This window comes from Stylophora pistillata, chromosome 3 (genome assembly GCF_964205215.1).
Source record: "Stylophora pistillata chromosome 3, jaStyPist1.2, whole genome shotgun sequence".
Taxonomy (NCBI): Eukaryota; Metazoa; Cnidaria; class Anthozoa; order Scleractinia; family Pocilloporidae; genus Stylophora; species Stylophora pistillata.
This window is the reverse complement of record NC_142521.1, coordinates 19691931-19712500: the sequence shown is the minus strand read 5'-3', so window position 1 is coordinate 19712500 and position 20570 is coordinate 19691931. Positions and strand designations below refer to the sequence as shown.

The window sequence follows — 20570 nt, the reverse complement described above, 5'->3', positions numbered from 1 at the left end:
AATAAATGGAGGTCCCGTCTCCTGCAGGGTTAGGTGTAGGAGACGTTAATTTCCCACGCACGAGATTACTGTGTGATGGATGCCCTCTGAAGTGGGATGGGTGGGTTACTGGGCCCACAGTGATTGGCACAAAGCTGTTGCGGTGTCCCTGCCTGTCGGCAAATCTTGTAAATCAAATCAAACATGAACCAATATAGCCTGAGTATCACGCGTTTCTGGGAGCGTTCCTCTCCCCTAGCCCCTTAGGAAGGCCTGGCACTCAGGCCATAACCAATATTGTTAAATTTACAATTATTTATCTACTCAGGGATGCTACTCATTACCAGACTCTTCGCTCAACGCATCTAAGGTTAAGGGTAACGTGAGGCCCGAACATGGCGGCCACTTCGCGCTCGGGAATGCTAGAAATTTTCACCAAAGATGGATGGAAACGGGTGTTAGCCACACTCGATGACGATGTTTTTACTCTGAATGTGGAAGATAGCCCTGTTGTTAATGGCCAACCGCCTTCACCGAGCTCCCCTCCTCGTTCACCAGAAGCGAACGACCATGTCGAACCACCGCAAACCATAGCAGATCAAATCCGAACTGTTCGAGTCATAAAACAAGAAGTCGGCGGCTTAGGAATTAGTATCAAAGGTGGTAAGGAAAACAAGATGCCTATACTTATTTCGAAGATTTTCAAAGGATTAGCTGCGGATCAAACGGAAAGTTTATACATAGGAGACGCGATTTTGGCTGTAAATGGAGAAGACCTCAGAAACGCTACCCACGACGAAGCTGTAAGGGCGCTGAAACGTGCAGGGAAGGAGGTCGATTTGACTGTGAAATATGTGAAAGAAGTCACGCCTTACTTTCATCGTACGGCGGAACTTAACGCTAATGCTGCTGCAAATGCAAGTACAAACGGCGAAGGACAAGCAGCTTCAGAGAGCAAACCGAATTGTGTGGAAGTGAAGAAAATGCCTCTCAAGTTATGCTTCGTTACGAAGTATGTTTCACCCAAGATAGAAAATCACGGTAGAACTTTCGAACTTTACAATCCGGACGCCAGATCTGCCTGCATTCTGCGAGGGAAAGACACGTCGTCGGCGAGTCAATGGTTCACGGACATCCATACAAATATAACACGGCTCATCGCTCCAGGTATGCATATCATGTCATTTTTGCTTCTTCGCCAATTCTTGCGTGTCCTTTCGCGCAAAATATCAGGAGTTTTTCAGCAATGGTCTCTATTTCTTCGCCCGCTTTGGTACTTAACGCGGCAATTATTGACTCCAGGCGGGGCGAGTGAACTAATGCACAGATTTACACTGAAATAAAGAACATTTATTCTAGCTATCGAATTCATATTTTATATCTTCATTCTTTCGTAGTAAATCAAGTTGTAGTTGTCATGTGAAGAAGATAAAGATACCAATTTTTAATACTTAGGTTTAAAGTGCAACTTTTCAAAAATTTTTAGTATCTATTTCGAAAGTGCTTGAGTATTTCGTTCCTATTCTACAACTTCAAGTATTGCCTTCCTGTATTTGAATGATAATTCAGCGAACAGCTGTCTGGATAGTTGCAATTTTCATTACCGGCAGTTCGAAGTGGTCCGCATTGTTCGCGGCTTGTCGCTATTGTTTGAATCATGTATAAATTTTCAATGGTCGTAAACAGTCAAAACATTTCTGTCGTTTAAAATGGCTTGTTTACGGAACACGAATAGGTTATAAAGACCGCTTTTTTCAGGCACTTTGTTGTAGCTGAAAGTTTGAATTTTTAATGGTGTTATATTGAATTGGAAAAAAACGCGCCTCGCATATTCGCGCAGATTGTAAAACACATTAAAAATACATTGCCACATAGTCTAGTTACGCGCCTTAAGTTTTAAGTTTAATTTAAGCTTGATCGACCAGAAAATCAATTTTGTTAGTATGCAAATTTAGATAAGCCAATTCAACCGAAGTTGAGAATGATTTTTCCACGATGTGACATTTGTGGCCATTTGCCAAGAAAGCTCCTGGAGATTAAAAGTGTAATTTATAAGAATAACAAATGCACTCTTTTTCAAATCCACAGACAGTCGTAGATACATATATTGTGCTTGTTACTGATACATATGAAAAATAGGATTTGTCTAAAATCTAATAATAGTAATAACTCTTTTTTTAAGGTGGGGGGGCGGGGCAGGCCAGGTTTTGCATGGAACTGGATGGTTTTAAGTTTCTCCACTGCAAAGTAACTCATGTGGAGGTAACAGCTGTATTTGAATGCCTTCCTTTAACTTTTATCTCCAGAATAATTTATAACTAGTCGCTGTTTTTCAATCATCGTGACCAAGGAGTGACCAATCCTTAACTTCTCTGGGCAATGTCATTACATTCTCAACCAGACAGGCTTCAAGAAGAAAGGAAATATATATGCAGGGGAAGATTTGTTTAAGTTAGCATGAAATTCTTAGAATTTCAACTTATATATGACCTGAATCAAGGAGAGTTATTTACTTACTTTGTTGCGTTTACATCAGATTTAGTTTCTCTGGAAATCCAAACCATACATTTGCAGAAATAGAGAGAGCTTACTCATTCTTAAGCATTTAACCACTCCCATGATTTGCTTGTTAATTATCCCACACAGCTGCTACACATTTCCTTGTAAATTAGTTACAAGATTTTGGTGTTAGACCAAGATAACTCTAATTGAGAAGTTTGAATTTTCTCATTATTTATGGAGATTATAGAGGGAAGTGACCAGCCAATCCCTTTTGAGAGTATAGATATCTTATTCGATGTTTTGCTGTGTAGTATCCCTGAGTATTTTTATGAGTTGTGCTATATTTTGACGAGCATGTAGGGTGAGTCAAAATACAAATGACATGCTAAATTGTTATTTCAGTGCAGTCAAATTTTTTGGATATTTATTCATGGGGAGTGTATTACAGAAGTATGCAAAGCAGAACAGAGTTGGCGCATTGTTTTGTTGCTGTTTCTACTTTCTTGAATAAATGATGAAATTTCATCGTCATTTAACTTCTTTTCTTTGTTCCATTTATCTAATAAACTTGGATCAATATTTGCCACCCATTCTGACTATTCATCATCAGAAAAATAATTGAAACTGTTTGTCATTTTTTATGTAACTTCAATCCAATTTGTCACATGTGCAATGTAAGGAAACCTGTCTAATGGGTTCTCTAGAGCACAAATACCATGTGATATTTGTACTCGTCTTGGGCCTACTTTTTATTAGTTCTTTCTTTGTATTTTTGGCAGCCATTGAGGAGGTGAATGACATGCTCAGTTCTAACACAGGATATCGTGAAGTGCGAGCCATGGGCTGGCTTAGTGAACAAGTTCATCTTGGTGGTGACAGCTCCCACACAGAATGGAAACCTGTGTTTGTTGCTTTAACAGAAAAAGACATGTTGTTGTATATGGCTGCTCCTTGGTCGCGAGATGATTGGAGTGCACCAGTCATGAGCCATCCACTGTTGGCTACAAGGTGGGTGACATTTTGATGTACATAGCAATGTTCTGGCTGCTAAACTGTTGTGGATTTTGTGTTTTTCTTTTGTATCTTTTATAGTAGTTCAAGGCATGTTAGAGTCAGACTGTTTTGATGTTAGAAAAATCCAAACAACGTCATATTGTGACATGAAAACACATGTTTTTACTTGCCTGACAATAGAAATGTGACAGATGAATGTATGCTATTGTGGGAATAACTCTATTAGTTATTTGGTAAAGATGTACCTTAGCGTTGGATTGGTAGCTAAGGAAAGAGCTTGTTATTTAAGATTAGAACTGGTCTGATTTAAATGGAAATCCGCTAACAAAATTACAGTCGACGGTTGAAACTTTTTCAAACCTTTTTTTGTTGAGAAGAAAGGTTCAGATATCAAACAATTGTATGTACACTATTTAAATATTGTTTGTCTACCTTGAACAAAAAGTCACTAGCCAAAAATCCAGCTGGCAATCAACTGTTTCTTGGCTGGTAGTTCACAAACAGCCCTAAAGCATGAAATGAGTTTGGAAAGCTACTGATGAATAATCTTTTGTCGCATTGGTTTGCAGACTTGTACATTCAGGACAAGGTAGTGACCAAGTCCAAAATGAACAAATGACCTTCGGAACACGAACTGGAACTAGAAAAGGAGTAGAGGCACACATGTTTAGAGTGGAAACTCCAAGAGAATTGGCCAATTGGTCACGGAGCCTGGTTCAAGGATCTCACGATGCTGCCACGTTGATCAAAGAAATTAACTGTGGTAAGTAACATGCAAGTTATGAAAAAAAAAGTAATATGATTAACCGTTTGACCCCTAAGAGTGATTTTCATCCAATTTCTCCTTACAGTATCATCCCTGAATCACACATTGGGGTCAAGAGAATAAGAATGATCATTTTCTTAAGAGGTTCTCTTTGTCAGCATCTTGCAGAATGTATAAGAACAGTATGGAGAATATGCATACTGATGTTAGGGTATAACGGGTCAAAGATATTAGAATCAGGAATAATAATAATAATAATCAAAGTTTCCATTAGTTTTGATAGTTAAGGTTCCTTGGGACCCCCAGTTCCAAAAAGTTGGGGGTCCTTTTAGCTTTTTAGGGGTTCCCTGCCTTTTACTAAAATTTGATTTTATAGTTTCTAACAGAGGCAAAAGCCAAGATCAGGTGTTAACACTATTAATAGAGCTTTAATTTTGGAATAAAGTGTGCCCATGTTTCTTAACACTAACCATTTGTTTTTTGGTTGAATCATATTTTAACCATTGAAACTCCTCCAACCATTTAGGACAAAATTTGTGTTTCTTTACTTAGGTATCATCTCGCAGATCTGTATCACTTCCAGGTTTCCCCTTGCGAATATCGAATATATTGAATAAGCCCTTCTGAGTAGACATGCTCTTGACCATGACAAAATGGCGGATCAAAGGACCTGCCATGATGATCGCAGTAATTCTTGGGTAGAGCCCACCAGACCCAGTCTCCTAACTAGTCGGAACCTTTTTCCTGCATCCCAAGGACGCACATTGGCAAAAACTATGCATCCTTTTCATTTTTTGTGCGTTAATGGGAACTCAGATAATAGTAATAATAATAATAATTACATTTATATAGCACAGACCTCTACATGGATATATTCAGTTGCGCTTCACAATATTGTCAAAGTTAAAAAAAAAACGAGGAATAAAAAAGGGTGAAGAGGAGAAGTTTTGGATTTTGAAATATTGAAACTGTGGGGATTATTTCATGCAGGAAAGTCATTATGAAATTTGAAAAAAGTTACACCGTAAAACAAATGAAGTGGACGAATGTTTTTTAGGCAGATCAATGTACAGTAAAATTATTTGTATTTTGATAAATTATTCAGAGGACAACACTTTTGTAAAATCACCTACATGTAAAACGTTAAGGAATAAGCTAAACAATTGTATTAGTGGAGTGGTCTTTCAAGAAGAAGGTATTTTGATGAATAGCCAAGCTAATTCAAATAGTTAAACAATGTGCAAGGCAGGAAATCACACTGTTTTCCCACATCCTGGCTGTTATCTACGTCACCATTTTCAAGGCCCTCCTATTAGTGTTGTCAGGTGTCTGTCTATTCAATGGTATTCATCTGTACTTCTAGTCAGGGAGACCAAAATTTTGAAAGCTATTTTTCTGATATGGTGAATAAGCTAGTTTAATTTTTTTTCTAGCTGTGACTTGGAGAGATCAAGAGGCACGTTTAACTGTGCACTTTGAAAATGGGTTCACCCTCACAGATGCACGTGTAAATGAAGGCAATGGTCGCTCTCAGGTCTTATGGTATTTTCCATTTGAGAAGCTAAAGCGCTCAGCAGATGATGGACAGAGAATGTTGTGGTTAGAATTTGGAGCAGATGAATCTGATCAGGTATGGTTTCATTTTTAGCAAATTTTACTTATTTTGATAATGTAGCAACTGCCTCACAGGGAAGGAAATGGGTGTAAGAAAACTGATGTTGAAAAAACCACATGTCTAACACAATCATGGTTGGTTTATTCTACTGAGGTAGAGGATCGGTGACAAAACTGTACTAGAGATTTGAAAATAAGTCTTAATTAAACTTAGGACAGAACAGGAATGTCAGCGAGTGAATGGAACTTGGGGTTTGGCATGAAAATTCTCCTTTCAAGCAAATCTATAGGCTTGGTAGCATTCTATTTAATGGTTTGCACCACATTGAGCTCCAAGTAGGTCTCGTATCTTATTGATAGCATCATGAGATACATAACCCAATTCAAATGGCAGAAATGAGGTTGTAGACAACCCTTCCTACCTTATTCTAATGATTGTCTTAATGGATGATGTATTTCAACCATGTTTCTTTATTTCCAGGAGTTAGATTTAGAACTTGATCTCCATGGCTGTCCCAAACCTGTGGTATTTGTTATGCACACCTTCCTATCAGCAAAGACAACTCGCCTTGGACTTTTTGCTTGAGTTGTGTGGTGAGGAATTTAAACTCTAAACTTCTCTACTTGGTGGTTCAGTTGATCCTGTAGTAGTGGAGAAGTAGATTTCCATCACAAGCAACTACTCTTTTCTAATAATATTCCAAGTTACATCTGCAAGATGTATGTGTGAATGATATAAGTACTATGGTTAGATCTGCCAAATTGAGATTTTGTCTTAACTTTTCACTCCAAGACTGATGAAGAGATAATTTCTCCTTTCAATATCAAAACAATATATCAAGCAGCCAAGTAAGGAGAATTATATGATCTGACACCAAATTCTCAGAACAAACTTTATAAGAAATGTTTGGCAGACAGTAGGAGAATTTTGTTGAGATATTGGGAGTGAAATGGCTGAGAGAGTAATAACTATAGATGTTTAATTAGACAATGTTGGAACTGCCCTTTTCAGCTTTTGCCTTTAAGTAAATTTGATTTTGTGGGGAAAAAAAAAGGTGTTGAGCAAAATGAGAGTGGTATTTTTCTGTTTGTCCATTAGAATTCCGAAAGACCAAATGAAAGTTCTGCTAGAGGGATTTCTGGGTTCTAGAATATTATCTTAAGCTTATTGAATTTATATAATTATATTCTATTCATCAGTTATGGGGGATGTATAAATCCCTGGTCAAAAGTTTATATTACTGGTTCCACTTTGAGCCAGTGAATCTGCAATATTTTTTCAAAGGCCATAGAAATCTTGCAAGGTTTATAATTGTTTTTTTTTTTTTAGCACTGTGGTGTGTAAGGATAACTTGAATTGCCAAACTGAAGTTAACTTGCTCCTATAAAGTTCAATAATGTATTTGGAAAAAGTACTAAAATGGCCATTTGAGAGCATGGGCTATAACAGTTGGAATTTTATATAGTGTACTGTGGTACTTGAGGCTGGAATCATTTCTGGGATTAAAAAAATTGGACATTTTTCTTGCTAATGATTGCCACAGTTTTTTAAAGGTATAGGAATCAGTAGTGAGATGATATTTTTTATCATGTAGATGTGCTGGTAGCTATATTTAGTTACCAGTGATAATGAATAGATCGTTAGTTTTAGGGTTTTCTCTTTGAAATTCTTGTCGATTTGAAATATATCATTTCTCTGAAGGATGGCTTTGGTTTCCTTCACTATTGATGAAGATATTTTTTAGAGAAGTGGCACCTTTGGATGAAGAGGTGGTTGTGCATTATAAGCTTTTTCGTAGCAGTTAGTAGGTGATAGAGGATTTTTTTAATGAAAATATATCAAATATATCTTAAATTTTCTGTAGGCATGGGGAAATTTGTGGCATTCTCTGTCCCTGCCAGTGTATTGTCTTGCAGAATGATTACTGATATTTACCTGTAAGTGATTTTAAAGAAAATTAAAATAGTTATAATTGTGATAATTAATTTCCCACTGACTTGCTCCGTACAATCCTGGGGTAAAATTTGGGCTTGAAGTACTCTTCAAGCCCTCTCTTGGAAATGACTTTATGCTTAAGGTAATTAATGGTAAAATGCAAGTAAATAATAATTTTCCCTTGTTGGTAAAGTGATTGGCTTTTGGCCAGTGAGATAATTTGTTCTACATTTGTATTTAGATTTGAACTGTAAGTAATGGTGATGTACATGTAGTTTCCAGGGTAATTATTGCATTTTCAAATGCTGTGACATGTAGGAGATGTAGCATTCCTATTTTATTACAGAGTTCTCTACATAACCTGAACAGGCCAATTTACCAAAGACTGTGACATCCTCTGTATGGCATGGATGAGAGCATCATATTTTGAAGTCAGTCCTTATCCCTTTACACCCTTACATCAGTGTCCATATTCTCCACACTCTTTTGTACACATTTCCTTTGGTCTCACAAGGAGAATTTGTTCAACAATCAAAGCATATGTTGGCAATCATTTGCTTTATTCTCATAACCTTGATGAATGAACCAGAAGTAAAATTGTAAGGAGAAATTAGATAACGATAAATTAGATGCTGGTCACTATTAGGGTTTAAAGGTGTAACTCATTGGCTGTTTGGTTGCTAATTATGCACTGACTTTTTACATACCTATTGCCGTATTCATTGAAAGTTAGAAACACATCAATTAAAGTATTTTTAGACAAAAAGTTGCTGTGTTCATTTCATTTTTATTAATGTTGAGGGGGTGTGATAAGTTTTATATTCAATGGGGGCTTTGACTTGGAGGTGAGGGTACTGGAGTTTTAATCTGGTTCATCAAACTTCTTTCTAGATTTTCTCTGTTTCTCTCAGTTTATTGCACAGGCTTCTGTCTTCTTCATCACTAGGGTATGTTGAATTCAGGGGACGCCCACAGTGCAGGATTCATATTTGGGGTAGCAATTGTACTTCCACTGGCCATGTGTGACCTTGTTTTAGTTTGGACAGAGGGGGTGGGGAAAGGTGAGAATTTCTATTCCCTCATCACCTCACTACTCCTTCCTTATGACCAATGCTCACCCCCCCCCCCCCCCCCTTGGCACAGGCTTCTTTTTTGTCCTCAGACTTGCTGCTGTAATGAATCAACTCCAACCTTGTTCTCAGGGTCTCTTATCTTCCCGCCCCCCAGAGCGAGCTCCAGGGGGCAGGAAGATGAGAGACCCTGGGAACGAGGTTGAATCAACTCTGGCAGCCATAATTTTCACTGAGAAAATGCTCAGTAATTGCTCTCCAAATATATGAGGAGTTACACAAAGTTAAATCACAAGCAAGAGGTTATGTTCATGAACAAGAGTTGAAATGGTGCTGTTCATTGTAACATATTTTCAAATTTAAAGGAATTCTGTTATGGTAGCCTTGCCTCAATGTGTCAAAACACAGTTTTTATAATTTCAAAAGTATCAATGACAACTATGGTTTGTAGATTAAACTACATTAAAGTGGACATGAGGAAATGAGTTGGAGATCTCTAACAGGAATATCCTCAAAAAGGATGTTGAAACAATTTTATTTTGCTAAGCAATTTTATAATAGATGAGTAATCAATCTTTTTTTGGATCATATCAGGCATATTTTGCTGAGGTGTTTTCATATTTCTTTCCAAGCAATTACAGAACAAAAAAAAAGTAGCATGAAAATAAATATCTAATTTTGAAGAAAAATGAAAGCTATCTATTGGGTATATAAATATTTTGTGTGTTTTCATTTCCCAAGAAAAGGTAAAATTTTTTTTTAATAATGAATGTTGATGAAATGAAACAAATCGCAATTTTATCAAATCCATCCAAATCATATTTTGTATTCTTCATCATCTTCAACGAAACATTCATTAATAGTGCTGACCTGACGGGCCTTTGTTTTACATTGATTTCTTGTCTCTGAAAAGTCAAACAGTTTTTGGCAGAAATTAATTAACGAGCACTTGAGGTGCAGACCTCTCCCAATTTGGAATTGTTGATAAATACGTTCTAAGATAATTTATGAAATTTAATGTACTTTGTAACATAGATCCATGAGCAAGACCTGTGGGTTTGAAATTTTTTGCTACATAAGTGCATTTTCATGCTGTTTGTGTGGAAGCTAACTCAAGCTGTGATTAAGTGATACACTTCAGCTTATTTTGCTACATTTGTACACTAAATTTATCTCATAGATTTATGTTGGATTCTGTCATGCCCAGGCAAATTCCTTCCTCATTTAACAGCTTTGCACTTGCAAAGTAGTTACCCTAAAAGAAAAAAAAAAACCTAATAAGTGAGTTGAATCACAAAGGTTTTAGTATCTACAACTCTTGAAAAGGGGAAAGATTTTATAACCATTTTTTAACCTCTTTTATAACCTCTTGCAGCTTCACTGCATGTTTTGGTGGCCCTGTCACAGCAAACCTAGCCAGCAGAACAAGTTTATAGTGTTCACATTTTTCAGGTGAATGAAAGCAAGCATGTAGCAAGCACAAAGAGATATATTTTTTTTCACTTCTCCCCTTGAGCCTGAATTGCACGAGCCTTCATGGCCTGAAAAATGTACAAAAACTTACACCAAATCTGCAGGCTACTTGATGCTTCAGAGCATACCAAAGACATTCCTTTTGAATCATTGTTTTTTTCTAAAATGTTACTTATAAAACTTGTTTAATGATTAATGATTAAGAGTAGTGGCCCTGTAAAATGCAAACTAAAATAATTTTACATACAATTAAACATTCATTAATAGTTGCACGATGCAAAACGTGTCCTTTCATTCACAACACTGATAAAATATCGGGACCTAAGCGATCCATTAAGATCACCGATCACTTCACGTGCACCTCCACCAATGTAATATATTGCATAACTTGCACTTATTGCAAAAAGATATCCATCGGCGAAACAGGCAGAAGACTAGGTGATCAGTTCCGAGAACACCTTCGAGACGTGGAAAGGAATGACAAGGACACATCAAAACCAGTCGCTAGACATTTTAATTTACCTAATCATTCTAAACAACATATGGCAATCTGCGGTCTTTCCTTACACTTAGGTAGCACGGAAAGCCGTAAAAATCTTGAACAAAAGCTCATCTTTCAAACCGGCAGTCTAAATCCCACAGGGATCAACGAACGCTTTTCATTCCACTAATTTATTCTTGTTTTTCTCGTTGCCATGTTCCCACCAATAACGTAGCTCCATTCTCTGCCTTTAAAAGCACACACAACCCACAATTCCTCTAGTCGCTCCGACAAAGGGCTAATGCTCCAAACGTCAGCTTTTGTAATCGTTACGGTGGCCAATTTACCACTTCAACTTTGTTGATATATCCAAATTATTTTGTTACTCCCTCCGACGCAGCCCCAAACAGTTTCTTTCGAAACTATCAGCCTTTATAATTTTACATACCTTTGGAATGTATTTAGGTAGTTTGAATGGTTCATAAATACTCAATTCCTGACCTGAAATAACAAATAAAAACAAACGTCAGAATGAGCAAAGGCTTCAACAGTTGTTATCTTGCCAGATTTGACTGCTGGCCAATCTAAGTATTCTAGACGCCCCTTAAAGTAGGACAAGTGCCTTTGATACAGAGCATAAGTTCACCCTACCCTACCCCACACAACCTCCTCTCCAGCATTCTCCCCTCTGGGATCAGAGGTTTCAGGAAGGAGTCATCTCATACAAAGACTACTTTTCTCTGATCAGTTCAAAATAGTTTCACTTAAAATATTTTAGGAAAATATGCCATTCAAGAGTCTCATAATATTGATTTATTCACTGAGCATGAACTGGCATGAGATCTGAGTTCCTCAAGAATCATCCACAAAGCATGACAGCTGGCAAGAATACAGCACCCACTCACCTTCATGCATTGGACAACCAAATGATGTAGCTTCTAATTTGCAGACATTGTGTTTGACATCATACAAGGTTCTGCCTTGAAATTGAGCCACTACATGCACTACACCACCATTCAAATTGACTTCTGTGGGAACAATAATAACAACTATAGTTAGATTTGTAGTAATTACTTACAGCTGCATTGGTTATACTACCACAAACACTAGAACAATAATAAGAGGATAAAAGCTTGAATTTCAATCTTCTCTTTAAAGTAAAACCACTGGCATTCTATATACTGTCATCGGCTTACGACCACCCACTGTAGTAGGTAATCAATGACTCAAAGTAAGGCTTGTCATATTTAAAGCTGAACACCAATTATGTTTGCTTTGATTGAGTTTGTCTTGCATACTAATAGAAATAACAGATCATAGATGACTGTATAAAGAATAATTAACCCGAGGATGATGTACAAGTAAGGAAATGATCTTCACAGATCAACTGAAATTAAAGAAATTGGAGTAATAAATTTTTCTAACTTGTATATCATCTGCAGGTCAAAATAAGATTGATTTCATTTAATCATGAGCACACTCCTTTGCAGGAAAGAAGAACTTTCCAAAATTTCTCTTGCTGCTATCATGTGGCCCTGTAGCCTTGAAGGTAAGAACCCCTAACTAGTATTTGGGAGGAATTTGTTAAAATACTGTAGAAAGCCTGAAGTTTTATCAGGCTTCTATAAATGCATTTCCTTTTTCACTGCAGTTCACCCTCGAGAATCATTTTGGTACGTACATTAATATCATTGTTAATAATAGTAATAGTAACAGTACCCTGCTGGCAGAGGCGTTTATTTGTTAACTTCCCCTACGGTCCACGTATAGTAACAGTGAAAATGATTACAATATATTTATAAAGGTAATAGCTATTGTCGTTATTATCTAGTAAAAATACCAATGACACCCAATACATCAGATCTTTTAAAGGTAGATAAACAAATATCAAAGACATCACTTTACTTGCTGTGAAATTTGCAACTGCCGTTCCTATCACTCTCCTCTCCGTTGGGTCATAATGGATAACAATCTTTCCGATCTTTTTCCTCACCCCATTGTGATCTGCAAATCAAAACAAAAGAGCCAACTTGGCATTTTGTCGGAGTACAATAGCACTACATATCGATGATAGTAGGGTCTCTCTCCATTTCAGTATGAACATTAAAATAAGTGTCGTTTTTGTAGCTATTCTCAAACGGCAAGGCTTGAATAAATTAAATACATGCCTCTTTTTTCTTTTTACTTCCAGTTCTACTAATTTCTGCATTTCCTTGGCCAACACAAATACATTCTTTCACATATCTTCCAAAGCTCCCTTCTACTGATCTTTAGATCCTCCCCTGCATCGTGCAACCGGAACAGTCTAAAATTTGATTGCTTCCCAAACTACCACCTACCAAGTCCACCTATCCCCTCTCTCCTCTCCCCCAAAAAGAAAATTCGATTGGGCGTTTTGCTGCACGCTTTTCCCTGATACACCATAATCAAAACCACTCAACAAATAAAGTCAAGAATCACCAGTCTTGCAAAGATTCAAGTCTGTGAAATGATTCGTGCGGGAGATATTCGAAGAAATGTTTAGTCAAATTTATAAGGCTTTGTATGGAAACGCCTTGTTTGTGCCCCTCGACGGGCACAAATATGGCGGCCGGAAGCTAACGAAAACATATGTCCTCAAGGTTTGCTAAAAACGTGAGGACTCATTAACATCTATATGAGTACTTGTTCTCATACAAGGGCAGTTCAGATTGCGAAATCTCGGTGGATGAATCACTATTTTTGACCTACGTGATGCATTTTAACATCGTGTCAAGCAAAACTCGGCAATTCAACCTTGCTTTATCACAAGACGAAAAACCCTCTCAAACTGAAATTTGTGAAAAATAAAAGTCTTCAACTGTTCTTATAACTAACTAAAGTCTCAGAAGGATTGACAGTTCCTTATTTTTTTTTAATTTAATGACGTCACGTGAAAACCAAGAATATTTCCGGTTGCGTCCGTTTTGCGTGATGAGGAGCTAGTGTGTTCTCGAACCCTGACATTGGTCTTTGTGCTACTGATTCGATTTGTAGGTTTATTTATAGTGACATTAGGAAACCACTGCCGTAGTAATTAGTTTTATAGAAGAGGAACCCACATAACAATCTTTCTTTCTGCTTCAATTAAAAAATACGGAAGATAAGATCGGGATAGTTTCGATTCATCAGATGCCGCTACTTTGGGCGCTGTATTCAAAGAGATTGAGTGGGTACGGGGCACACTGGAGGTTATCATTTTTACACGTCAACACATTTCCCTGTTTAAGAGAAAGATGAAAAAATAATCAGAAAGATAGGGCTTCTTGCATCCTAACCGTTTCCTCTGATTAAAGAAAACAACAAATATCTCTTATAGCGCTAAATAAGAGAGTAAACTTTTATCCCTCCATTCAGACTCCTGGCTTCTACACCGTCGCTCATAAAATTAGCGCCCGCAAATTTTAATTTACAAGTCTTTTATAGGAGAATTTCGATTTTCAATTCGTAGTCTATGGAGCGATCCAAAGCGTCTTGTCTCTCTTTTCCTAGCAACGTTTATTGAAGAACTTTGATTTTGACCAGATAAAAAAAAAAAACAGAAAACTCACCACAGCTGTCGTAGATGTCTCCAATAGCTCTTAGTCCGTTTGCGATAACCCATTTATCCCATACGCTACCGTCGTTAACACCATCTCCTTTCCCGTCCGCAAATTTCAAATCAGATAAATCTACCATAAGCGAAGACCACACCAGAAAACATACCAGAACTAAGAGCAAAATAACCAGAAGAGCAAGCCGCTTTTTGTAACCTATGCTCCAGAACCTCACACGAATAGAATTCCATTCTCGGCAAACGATCTCTGAGAACATCATCACGACCCGTTTGAATTTTCAGTCTAAAAGTTCAGACCGATTGCTATCTTTGGTGGATTCTAGGATGTTCTAGCTGCCATATAAATCTGAAAGTGAGTTAGCGATCGGCTTCAACAAGAAACTTGAAAGCGGCAACTTGAGTGTATCAAATTCAACTGGAAATGACTTTGAAGCCATGCGCGTTAATCATTGACAGGTTTTACGAGGGAAATCGTCTTATCTTATACTTATTAACGCTTACCTGAAACTTTTTTGTCGCTTTTTTCTTTCTCACTAGTACTTCCAAAAGCTTTTCTTCAAGATATAGGATACTTTCCTATAGTAAGGTCTTTTTAAAAATGGGAAAGAATGTTTATCGTTTTAAACAAAAAAATGACGAAGAGATGAAACCTTGACCTAAGCTTCACTACAAGCAGTTGATATATGACACCTAACAGTTCGTCACGCAATTCGTCGGTTATTTGAAAGGCAAGAAGAGAAAGATGGGAATTCGCCATAAGCTCGTCACGCAATTCGGAGCCAGGAGAGTTTCCCTGATACAGGGACTGGCAGAAGAGTGTAAGAAAGAGGCTGCAAATAATTTCACGCCAATGTGTAAGGCAATCTTTGCGCATACCTTTCTTGCCTACTCAAAATATTGTCAAAATACAAAAAAATGGCCTTGCTAGGTTTCCCCAATTTACCCCATTACTCTGGGCAGGAAAATTTTCTAAGCCATGGTCGATCTTGGCATAAGAAAAGTAAAATAATTAGAATTAATTTAAGCAATTGACCATAAAGTTCCCATACTGACACTAAATACCTTTTCTTCGCCGTTATTGGGGATGTTGTCCCAAGGCGTGTAACAACGAAAGACTGACGGAGGATCCTGTCGTGAAACACTCAAATGAACCGTGGCGAATCCTTAGACCAAATTATTTGAGATTCCAGTTTCAAGGGACAGTTATTGTTTAGGAGTGCACAATTGCGACGAGCGCGATTCCCCAAAACGAGCTGCAAAATTCGCGTTGGCTTAGTACAAAAACAATTTCCCCTAACAGAACGACCAAAGTACAAATTGAGGGGCTAGTGGCGTGATTTGACGTCAACTTACCGGCAGACCCATAAATTTGATCGAGAGAGCTTGGAAGTCCTTGACCAATCACAGTGCGAGTATTCTCAGATGGAACTGTCAAAAATTGCAAGTATCGCTGCTCTCGATTCATGATCCATCATTCTTTTTCTGTCGTTGTCAAGCTTCGCATCTGTGCGAATTGGAAACCCATTCAGGCCGAATCATGTATTTTGATTGATATTCTTTTTGCTTTGAAAAGACGAATGAGTTCTTGTGGTTTCCTTATAAACCATTACGTTTAATATCTATTCCAATTTCAAACTGAAACGGCTCTAAAGCCAAACGTATTGGGACGGCACATTGTTAAATGGTGGCCTCGACAAGTAGATCTCAGGGAGGGGGGGGGAAGGGGAAGGAGGAAAATTGAGGAGGGGGATAGGCATGGGTCGATACAGATCAAATAATCAGTTGTACAATTCCGTATTCGGTTGAACTTGAGCTTTTTTTTTTTTTTGTATATACACTTAAGCTCACTGCAAAGCTCACTTTCAAAACAATCCTGCGGTAGCCCTTAAATCTTAAGGCGTCATCGATATCCGGTCGATCAGAACAATCCGGACGCTCAAGTCACTGCACAGCACCCTATGCCTATATTTTGTGTGTTCATCGAAAAAGACAACAACAAAAAAATTGAAAAACAAAGAGAATGAAAAATAAACTAAGTTGCTTACGCCTGCAGGAAAGAAACTTGAACTAATGGCAAACGGAAACGGTAACCCCCGGTATGTCCACGTCACATCCGGACATATCTTCACCCTAACCCTCGTCGACAGATTTTGTGACCTTGATATCCCGCAGAAGGCGGACAAAAAGGGTCATAGATGTAAAATGTAGGATTTTTTTTCCCAGATATGACTGTGAAACGAGACATGTTCTTGGAACTCACACACAAAACATATTCTGCAAATGTTTGGGTACAGACGGTACTCTTCGCTAAGAGAACAAATTTGATTGCAAATTAATACATTACCTAGTTGGTATGTGCATGTGTGGCCCCAGTATTTGTACCGAATGTTTTCATTTTTTTTTCAGTCCGGAAGAAACTCCCAACCGCGAAGAACAACTTTGAAAAACCATGCTGATGAGAATGTTCCATAAGAAAATATTTGCATTTCGTTCTTCCCCCAGCGGAAGCTATGGACTTTAGAACTTTGATCACACAGACAAACTGTGCAATAAATCTCTTCACATGTTCGCCACCTGATAAATCACAGTAAACAGCAATGCGCTAAAACGATAAATGGATGCTTCTTCGCCGTGTGAGGACATTCGAAAGGGAGTGCCTCATTCGCGTGCAGCAGAGAAAGATCGTAAATTTCTTTGCACGCAAGTGGATTACAGTCTTAAAAAAACAAACAAAAACAAAACAAAACAAAAAGAATACACGTCAAAAAACCCACTCCACACTTGATGGTCACATGAGAACTCTGTAAAAGGGTGTTTTGTTCAGAAAGGAGCGAAATAGAGCACATCTCTTTAGGGAAACTTTATTATTTTTAAGAGAGTAATTCTTAACAGTGACTAAAATTGCTGACTTAATAGAAAGGCCTCTTAAAAGAAAAACACCAATAAATTGAAGTTAATTATTTGCAAGAAAACAATCCTAGCGATCTTTGAAAAAGTCTGCGAGGAGATCCTCATTTTATTCGTGCCTAGGCACGAATCTTTCTCCAAGGGGAAATGTCATGTCTTGAGGGACCTTGAACAACGCGAACAGGCGAGAGCTCAGCAAAAGGGTCTAACACTTAAAATTAGTGCCATACCCCCGGCAACCTCTCCCTGATTCGTCTCCAATCTTCTCGCGGGCGGAGAAATGGGTGCCCTGCCCCTGCTACACATATATAAAAAAACCTTTTTCAAACTATTTAAAAATAGTGCAGGAATAAGATTAAAAGTAAAAAGTTTAAAAATTTTGTTTAGAATGAAGAGAATGCAAACAACTGTGTGACAGAAAATATCAATTTACTTATAAATCATAATCTTCTGAAAGCAAATTTCACTGACTTCTTTGTTCATGAAGATTAGAATCAGTATGCCCAATCATTTAAAGATAAATTACCTCTTATTAAACAGCCAATAAGAACTTATACATCTTTCATATCAATTAGTAAGCTCATGCAAATCATTCCAACATTTTCTTCAGTGGAGAGTCATAGTTCATGATTTCCTTTCCAGGATCGATTCCATATTTCAGAAAACCTTCATCTGTAACAGATGCCCACACCATTCGTCCTGTATTGAATTCCAGTCCGATATTTCCAAACTTGTCCAAGCAAATAACACCTCCATGACCTCCTGTCTGCTCAGCCATCTTACTAATCACTTTTCTACAAGCATAACGTGGTGTCATTCCATTTTCCACACTGTACACAACATCTCTAGATAAGAGTACTTTAAGTAAGGACTCTCCATGACCAGTACATACAGCACCTGCTTGCTGATTAGCATAAGCACCTGACCCCACCAGGGGTGAGTCTCCTACCCTGCCACACATCTTGTTAGAAGTACCTCCTGGTATAAGAAAAAAGCATACTTCAGAATGAAGAAAAACACTCCTCATCGCCTTAAGGCAAGGTTATGTTAGCAGTTGAGCGAAATTGCCCATCTGGCTGAAGCTGATCTCTCCAGCCCTCTGTCAGATTCTCTTAACAGAGGGGGGTAAAAGGAGGTCCTCTACACATTTCACACACTCCAAAAATTAGAAATGATGCATCATGAAAAATTGGATATACAACTTTTTTAAGTTGAACCTTAAAAAGTTTATGTATTGCAAAAAAACAAAAAATTCCCAGTTCAAGGGGTTTCAATTTCGTATTTTCACTGGTCACTCAAATTCAAAAACACTTACCGGTAATGCTGCATCACGCAAAACCTTTTCCCCGCTTCAGTCTTAACAGTTCCCTAGCACCCATTACTACTACTGGGTGGAGAGAAGCACTGTATTGTGCCTAAGAACAAAACTCAATCACCCAGCCTAGTACAGGGTTGTAACTAAGAAATTATGCTGCCAGCTGAGATTTCAAGTGAGGTGGCTAAGTCTGTAACCTCAAACTGAAAGTGCCCATTGTGCTTTACCAAGAAACTGCCTGCCAAAAATCCAGCCAGCAATCTCCTCTCTTTCATCCAGCGAATTTCCCAGTAGCTGGTGCTTAGCATAAACCGTGCCAGTATTGAACCTGTACCTCGTGACCCAAGATCCAGCATGCTCATCATTAATCTCAACTCAGTTAGGCTTAGTTTGTATCACAACACATGTGTATGTTGTGATACAAAGTTAATTATGAATTCATATATAAATTGCTGGTAAACTTGAAGAGTCACCTATGTTTGGTCTATTATTACCTGTTGAAACAGCAACAGCAATATGGCCATTGGTATCAATGGCAACTGCACCAACTGTATCATGTTCATCAAACTGGGTTTCTGTTTTCTTCTTGTGGTCATCTTGAAGATTGGAGTCCTTGCTTTTAGAACTTGCACTTTCTTCCAGATTTTCCTGTTTGGACTTTTTCTCTAAATATAACTGCTGTGAACGATTACTGATCAACAGGCTAGGGTCTTCCGAAATGGGAAAATCAATTTTTCTTGCAAATTTCAGTGCTCCTTCCCCAGCCAGCATACAGTGAGATGTGTCTGTCATTAGTTTGCGTGCCAAAGAAATGGGATTTGCAATATTCTTGACACAGGCCACCGCTCCTTGAAACCAAAAATGGATTGAACAATTAGGAGGATGCAATAAATATTACCTAGTGGTATTGGAGAAAGATGTTGCCTGCCCCAAGTTCAGATACTGTATAACTGCCACATTCATCTGGGTAGCTACAATCAACAACAACAACAACAACAAAAAGTTGGCACATTATCTCTGAAATAAAAAAGTTCTGGAATACCATACCATCTATTCTCTTCCCCCTCCCTCCCCCCACCTGCACAATATTACATTTTGTTTTCTGTAATAGTCCAACATTATAAATGTTAGAAAGGGGTTACAGTGAAAAATGGAGGTTTATTTCAAACTTAAGCTCTTAAATACACCCTTTAGAGAGGAATGTCATCTGCCATCTACTTCTATGGTGGATTAAAGCTGCTGTTGTCCTTCTGCTTAATCAGTTGTAATAAAAGTAAAGTACCCCAATAACCTTACCAGTGTTTAAGGTTTGACCATCCATGATCATAGCATCAAGTTCAACAGTTCCTTCTTCCGTAAGGTAGCATCCTCGTCCTGCATTTAGAACTCCGCTGTCCTCCATACTACGTGTAGCTGCCTCCACTGCATCCAATGCACTTTTCCCCTGAAAACCAATTCCATAGTTTTTTCTTTATTATTATTGAATGCTGAATAAAATTTTTGTTCACCAACATCCACTAATTTCTTTTCCCCTACCCCTTCTCCGATAGATAGGGCTCTTACCTACCAAGACTGTCAACTCTGTAAGTTTACTGCAACAGCATAAACAACACCAAAAAACAAAAACATAAAACAAAAACAAAAAAACACACCACAGAATCATTTGCACCCATAACTAATAAGATTTTCTGGAAGGCTTACTTCCAAGAGCATTAGATATCCAATCTTGGCCGCTTCCTTCACAGCGGAGAGACAGGATGTTCTGCGAGGTATTGGGATTTCCCCAGCACCTCCATGAACAATGATGCACGGCCTGGAAGTTTCATCAGAATGACTCACTGTCGCTGGAAATTTTGGCATTGAAATAATAGGTTTTCACGGATGAAAGCTTCTTCTTCCGTCAAAAATCAGGATCAGGCTAGCGTGACTTGACTTTACC

The 20570-nt window shown here is 38.0% G+C and overlaps 3 protein-coding genes and 1 long non-coding RNA gene across 4 annotated transcripts; 2 read left to right on the top strand and 2 right to left on the bottom strand.

Annotated features, from left to right (window-relative positions):
* Nucleotides 1-331: 331 nt before the first annotated feature.
* On the top strand, nucleotides 332-8577 carry LOC111330693 (beta-1-syntrophin). The gene is made up of 5 exons (XM_022935597.2): nucleotides 332-1146; nucleotides 3261-3489; nucleotides 4065-4258; nucleotides 5695-5891; nucleotides 6357-8577. The coding sequence occupies exons 1-5, from the start codon at nucleotides 375-377 to the stop codon at nucleotides 6459-6461; spliced, it is 1497 nt and encodes a 498-aa protein (XP_022791332.1). The 5' UTR covers nucleotides 332-374; the 3' UTR covers nucleotides 6462-8577.
* An 801-nt stretch (nucleotides 8578-9378) lies between these two features.
* LOC111330690 (putative phosphatidylglycerol/phosphatidylinositol transfer protein 2) lies at nucleotides 9379-14904 on the bottom strand. The gene is made up of 5 exons (XM_022935594.2): nucleotides 14405-14904; nucleotides 12741-12839; nucleotides 11741-11863; nucleotides 11284-11336; nucleotides 9379-10136 (listed from the first exon to the last, which is right to left on the bottom strand). Exons 1-5 carry the CDS (start codon nucleotides 14667-14669, stop codon nucleotides 10056-10058), a joined length of 621 nt encoding a protein of 206 aa, XP_022791329.1. The 5' UTR covers nucleotides 14670-14904; the 3' UTR covers nucleotides 9379-10055.
* LOC148734935 (uncharacterized) lies at nucleotides 12319-17543 on the top strand. Its single transcript, XR_015999283.1, has 3 exons — nucleotides 12319-12384; nucleotides 12487-12508; nucleotides 16816-17543. It is a non-coding gene; the product is annotated as an uncharacterized LOC148734935 (long non-coding RNA).
* A 185-nt stretch (nucleotides 17544-17728) lies between these two features.
* Nucleotides 17729-20491, bottom strand: LOC111330688 (isoaspartyl peptidase/L-asparaginase). Its single transcript, XM_022935592.2, has 4 exons — nucleotides 20333-20491; nucleotides 19928-20075; nucleotides 19126-19479; nucleotides 17729-18294 (listed from the first exon to the last, which is right to left on the bottom strand). The coding sequence occupies exons 1-4, from the start codon at nucleotides 20489-20491 to the stop codon at nucleotides 17906-17908; spliced, it is 1050 nt and encodes a 349-aa protein (XP_022791327.1). The 3' UTR covers nucleotides 17729-17905.
* Between the last annotated feature and the right edge of the window lie 79 nt (nucleotides 20492-20570).

Excerpts from the sequence above, each read along its gene's own strand:
- LOC111330693 (XM_022935597.2), top strand. The coding sequence starts at position 375 with ATGGCGGCCACTTCGCGCTCGGGAATGCTAGAAATTTTCACCAAAGAT. Across the intron at positions 4,259-5,694 it reads GATCAAAGAAATTAACTGTG|CTGTGACTTGGAGAGATCAA; the intron begins GTAAGTAACATG and ends TTTTTTTTCTAG. Across the intron at positions 5,892-6,356 it reads GAGCAGATGAATCTGATCAG|GAGTTAGATTTAGAACTTGA; the intron begins GTATGGTTTCAT and ends CTTTATTTCCAG.
- LOC111330690 (XM_022935594.2), bottom strand. The coding sequence starts at position 14,669 with ATGATGTTCTCAGAGATCGTTTGCCGAGAATGGAATTCTATTCGTGTG. Across the intron at positions 11,337-11,740 it reads TGGTTGTCCAATGCATGAAG|GTCAGGAATTGAGTATTTAT; the intron begins GTGAGTGGGTGC and ends TTGTTATTTCAG. Across the intron at positions 10,137-11,283 it reads TACCTAAATACATTCCAAAG|GGTAACTACTTTGCAAGTGC; the intron begins GTATGTAAAATT and ends TTTTTCTTTTAG.
- LOC111330688 (XM_022935592.2), bottom strand. The coding sequence starts at position 20,491 with ATGCCAAAATTTCCAGCGACAGTGAGTCATTCTGATGAAACTTCCAGG. Across the intron at positions 20,076-20,332 it reads GATATCTAATGCTCTTGGAA|GGGAAAAGTGCATTGGATGC; the intron begins GTAAGCCTTCCA and ends ATTGGTTTTCAG. Across the intron at positions 19,480-19,927 it reads TGGTCAAACCTTAAACACTG|GAGCGGTGGCCTGTGTCAAG; the intron begins GTAAGGTTATTG and ends TTTGGTTTCAAG.